Below are 5,426 nucleotides of genomic sequence, written 5' to 3'. Positions count from 1 at the left end.
TTTTCTACCAAATCATCACAATTACTTCTCATAAATAACCTAAAGAAAATACACACAAATAATTTGATATTTTTAGAAAAAATACATAATTAAAAGTAAATTTCTAATTAAATTATTTAAATTCAAATAAAATTATTATTGATTGTTACAAGGAATGTAGAAAAATGGTTGGATATAAATGTATCAATCTCGTATACAAAGTGGACTTTAAGTCTAATTCAACCTCATAAAACCGGTTGAGATTTACACTTACTTATATACAATGAAATGTCATAATCTGTAATCGACATGAGATTTCCAACAATCCGCGTAGCCTTCGAAAACGATGAACAGTGTAAAATAATTTTATACAACATTTTGTAAAAAACACCAAATAAAAAGAAAAAAAAAATAGTATAAGAAAACAGATGATATAACAGAGATATTATATGAATAATTTAGCATGTTTTATTTAATTTTATTCCGAATTTTAATTTAGATAAAAGGGTAAAATTAAAGCCATTCGATGTTGAATGTGAAAGATTGAAAATGAGCGAAGACACCAGCTATGAATCACCTAATGGTATCTGTTAAATATGATTCCAAAACTCTGATCTGATGAATCTATCTGAGTTTTCAGTTCCAAATTATGGTAGGTATTAGAACTATAAATGAGATCTTATCAGAAGATAGAAAGAGGTAAATTAATAATAAAACGCTCACAAACTTAATTTTGAGTCCATTCAATAAACACAGGCACATACCAATACTGTATATTACACTGTATTCTTGTATCAACATAAAACAGAAAAACATGGATGAAACAATTAATATTACATATAACCTTTTCTATCTTTCTTTTACACAAAGTTTCATTTGTGAAACCTCTCTGAGATTTCTCATTCTGAAACTTGAAAAAGGATCAGTGGAAACAACAACATAGAATAGCATGGCATCCCACCAGAGGTGCCAAAAATAACCAGAAAAGTTGCCAAACTTGAGGAAGAAACTTCACTGTATCTTCCATCACCTGCTTCAGAGTTATAATTCCATATTAGGCATGCCACCGAACAAACAGCATACACTAGAGTGATTCAAAAGTCAAAACCCTTTAGATCCGAGAACCCAAGCTGAAAGCATGATTTCCCTTCACCCCAAAACACTTTTTCTCTGCTCATAGTAATTTGAGTGGCTTGGTTTCTCAGACACCACAACCCAAACCCCTGGCCTCTGATCCTTTCATGATTCTCAGCCTTTTGCAAGAAGTCACAAACATGCTGCACAAAAAGTACGGTTATGTCAGATTGAGTTCAACTCAGAGATACCTAAAGATGAGACCAGAGACAAACAAAAGCAGATCAGAAAGAAAAGGGAGAGATGTAACACTTACTCCCATGGAACATCTCCAACCAACATCCAGTCACCGTCCTTGTCTTCATATGTTGGTGCATAGTCGGATCCCTTGTAACCTTCTTTTTCAGAGTACTCACCTGAAAAGCCATAACATAACCCAGGTCATTTTCACAATATCAAAAACTTTGATTGAACTTGTTTCTTTTCATCTCATCTCAGTAAAAACAAACAAAACTAAAATTCTTCTCACCTATGGTCAACTTGAACATGGTTTCTAGAGCTATGAGAAGTTGTGTGTAGCCTCCATATACCTTCAAGTCAATCTTCCTAAGGTAAGGGGCTCCATCCATGCTTACTTTCACATAAATCCCAGCACCCTCATTCTCCTGAAGGCTGTTTTTCCTATAGGATCTGATTGGCGGCCACCCCACTATCTTTGCCCTGTTAAGCATGTCAACACATTCAATGAATCACTCAACTCAAAATTACCATACACAAAAAGAACTTCAATGCATCTCCCCTCATCAACACCCAACATGAGAAAAAAAGGCCTTTGAGTCTTAATAATATGTTAATCGAACTTACTTGGCAGGAGGGGCGGCCTCAGTTTGAACAGTTTTTGGAGCATTAGAGCCCTTGGAAAGGGTCTCCTCTGAAGTTTCATTCAAAGGCCTTTTGTTGGTAATTCTTACAGCTGCAGGCAGTGTTTTTCCCTCACTTTCTTCTGTTCCTGGGAGCCCCAATCTAAGCTCAGTTGCCTTGAGGTTGAGATCAGTCGCATATGTCACAGTGTTTTCCATTTCTTCCTAGTACAATCTATAATCCAATTGCGAAAGCTTCAGAGAGTCGTTTCTTATTCAACAAGTGAATAGAAAAAAACAAGGAAGTGGTTGTTAATTTGTTGGTTGGTCTGGAGAGTGCAGTGTTGTTCTTGTGGTGTATTGTAGCCGTACGTAGGTTGTGAGAAGATGATGATGATAAGACTTGAGATGTGATGCAGGTGTGGGAGGGTATGTTTTATAGGGACATGGGAAGATAAAGAGGTGGTGTTGTGTATGGTATGGTATCGGGAATGATATGAATGAGTTGTGAAAGGAGCATAAATAAATAAAAGAGGAAATAAATTATGGAGAAAGACAGGGTAAGGTGTCGGTAGCAGGAGCAGCAAGTTTAAAGCAAGATGTCCCCACAAATGGAGGACAAGGGTGGGACAGGGTGAGTGTCCCATAAGGGAAGAGAGTTTTGGGAGATAAATGAGGAGCGTTGGCTTTAAGGAAAGGCAAAGGGGACATGCCCATGTGAAGGGAGGGTCCATATCTCAGACTTGGTCATGGGAGCCATGCCCATGTGGGTCTCATTTTTTAATTCCTCAAACCATCTCAACCTTCTTCTTCTTCTTCTTCTTCTTCCAACTTCTAACATGCATCAAACTAAACAAATCTAGTAATGTCTTTTTTATACATCTTTTCTTCGTTTAATTATATTTCACTTTAATTATCAAAATGCTGTCATCAATTCATTTGCATGTCGTTTCTTTTTCATCATTTTTCTATTCAAAATTACTTTATAATTACACAAAATTATGCTACTCAAAAGGTTGTCTCTTACTGATAGTCAAATGGTGTACAAAGTTGTCAAAATATTTTTTTTACCTATGAAGTTTAACAACTTGTTAAGACTCTCAAATCAACTCACAGTGAAAAACTTCTAAATTCACGACCGAGATTACTATTCTCACGACTATTGCTTAACCATTAAGTAATTTCATTTTACTTTTTTTTGGTGTTCATCATTAAAAGGAAAAAAACTAACTATATCATTATTTATAAAGTCATATGTATAAGATAATCAATTTTGTTGAATGCATAATAGATTATGCATGAAACACATAATTCATTATTATGAGAATGTACATAATAAATTATGTACTTAGACATAATTATGTCATTCATTATTCTTCTATTGCGACTAATTTGCCACAATGTATGATGATGTTATTTTTTATTCATTTTATGTGGTGTCATGTAACATATGTAGTATGTTAAGTGAAAAAATAAATAAATTTTAATTTATCTTCTTGTTTTATAAATCAATTATAACCAGTTGTAAACTTTTAAACAATTTTTACTTTCGTATAATTTAAATAATCTCATTTTTTATTTTAATTATTTTTTTAGTTTTTTTCTCTCTTCACTTTTTACTTTTTAATTCAAACAAAAACAAATTGGTGGAACCTATACTCTAAATCATATATTTTAAATTTTAAATGTAAACCAACTTCAACTTTTTAAATCTAAATAATATTTTGAATAAATATTATTGAGAAAAAATTAAGCAAAAGCACCTTTTATTTTAAAATAAAAATATATTAAATGAACTTTAAATACTGATTTTAATCGTGAAAAAATAATTAATGTTGTGTATTGAAAGACATTATAAATTAAGTGATGGGCCAATATCATGTAATAATTTGTTCTGAAGAAGTCTGGACCTGATTTTGAGGACGTTTGGTGCGTTAAAGTTGAACAACAACCATAAAAGAAAAATAGGTGCAAGATTGTGTTACCATTATTCATAAATAGCACATAGGAAAACAAAAAACGATAGTAGAGGCATCAACATTGAACCAGTAAAATTATTGAAATACAATTAATTGTCAAAAACAACACAACCACTCGCATTCAAAAATGGCTCACACGATTAATTCATTATGGTCAGAGAAAAATTCTTCGCAACTTTTTTTATTCAGATTCAAATTTGATGAATTAAGTGATATTAAAAAAATAGATCCACAATAAAAATCCAAAAAGTCTAACTTTTTAGGACGGTCAAATCCGCGATGGGTAATTACTTTTTGGTAAAGTTTCTTTTAAGAATTTTAAAGTAAACGATTGTTCTGTTTTTATAAAAAAAATTAAAAATCTGCTTAAAACTTTCTATTTAAATGATAAAATAATATTTTTTAATGTATAATATCAAATGTAACAACAAGCTTTAAAATATCTCTCCATAAATTAGTATTGGTCATTTGCAATTTGCATTAATTTAAGACTGCAGTTTTTATAAATATATATATATATATATATATATATATATATATATATATTTATATTTATATTTTTAAGCTTAGATGAGGAAGTACTCTGTATGAAACCCGAAAAGGAGAAACACATACACATTGCTTAATTGACTAAACATAAAGTACTTATTATTTAAATTGTTGACACGTACAGCAGGAACACGGGGCCCATACCCCATCAATTATTTTTTAATATATACTCAGAGAAAACATTTTTTTTTCTTCATCAAAACTTAATCTTGCATTTTATGTTACTATATTAATTTAATTAGCATCAAAGGAAATAAATATATTGTTAAAATTACAAGACTTACGTTTGATCTATTTTTTAAAATTAACCCTCAAGTTTATTTACTTATGTCAATTGTAAAGTTTAATATTCTAATAGATTATTTAAATTAAAACATTTTAAACAAGTAAAAAAAACATATTTATATATATTTTTACGGAGATGGATTTGGAGAATTTTCAAATAAAGAAGAGATGATTTATCTGCAGACTGAGTTTACATATCACAAAAAAGATATGTAGAAAACTCTCCACACGCTCAAATCAGTAAAGATATAAAATATTTGTAAAGATAAGAAAATATTAAGAGTGACACTATTAGTACTTCCTACAGAGAATCACTTACTTGCAGTTCTTCTTAAATTCATACCATTAAAAATACATTAAATAGTTATTATGAGATATAAATAAATTTTATAATAGTAAACTATAACTGCTGACGTACAACTAAGTTATAATCTGATTTATTTGTCTTAAATATTATATTAAATGAATGATTATTATTCTAGTTGATATTGTTGTATATTTATGTATATATATATATAAATTATATAAATTAAAGTTTTTAAATAAAATAATAATTATATAATCTCAAATGTCAAGGTGAAATTTATAAGTGATGAGTATGATGAATTGCTGACTTTAATCAAACTTTGTCTAAAGTTGATGGAAATATGTATTTATTGACCATGAAATTGGTACAACTAAGGATCAACCATGATACACG

At 30.2% G+C, this 5,426-nt stretch overlaps 1 protein-coding gene across 1 annotated transcript; it reads right to left on the bottom strand.

Annotated features, from left to right (window-relative positions):
• Positions 1-683: 683 nt before the first annotated feature.
• On the bottom strand, positions 684-2,570 carry LOC137807304 (auxin-induced protein 22B). The gene is made up of 4 exons (XM_068607893.1): positions 1,918-2,570; positions 1,583-1,773; positions 1,370-1,469; positions 684-1,256 (listed from the first exon to the last, which is right to left on the bottom strand). Exons 1-4 carry the CDS (start codon positions 2,130-2,132, stop codon positions 1,181-1,183), a joined length of 582 nt encoding a protein of 193 aa, XP_068463994.1. The 5' UTR covers positions 2,133-2,570; the 3' UTR covers positions 684-1,180.
• Positions 2,571-5,426: the final 2,856 nt, after the last annotated feature.

Source organism: Phaseolus vulgaris, chromosome 7 (assembly GCF_051622355.1).
Source record: "Phaseolus vulgaris cultivar YP4 chromosome 7, ASM5162235v1, whole genome shotgun sequence".
Lineage (NCBI taxonomy): Eukaryota > Viridiplantae > Streptophyta > Magnoliopsida > Fabales > Fabaceae > Phaseolus > Phaseolus vulgaris.
Note: the sequence above shows the minus strand (reverse complement) of the source record. Positions and strands in the feature narration are given on the sequence as shown.

What these genes read in the sequence shown, in the direction of transcription:
- LOC137807304 (XM_068607893.1), bottom strand. Translation starts at nt 2,132, where the DNA reads ATGGAAAACACTGTGACATATGCGACTGATCTCAACCTCAAGGCAACT. An exon ending in GAGGCCGCCCCTCCTGCCAA is followed by an intron (nt 1,774 to 1,917) that starts GTAAGTTCGATT and finishes CATGCTTAACAG; the next exon opens with GGCAAAGATAGTGGGGTGGC. An exon ending in CATGTTCAAGTTGACCATAG is followed by an intron (nt 1,470 to 1,582) that starts GTGAGAAGAATT and finishes ATGGCTTTTCAG; the next exon opens with GTGAGTACTCTGAAAAAGAA.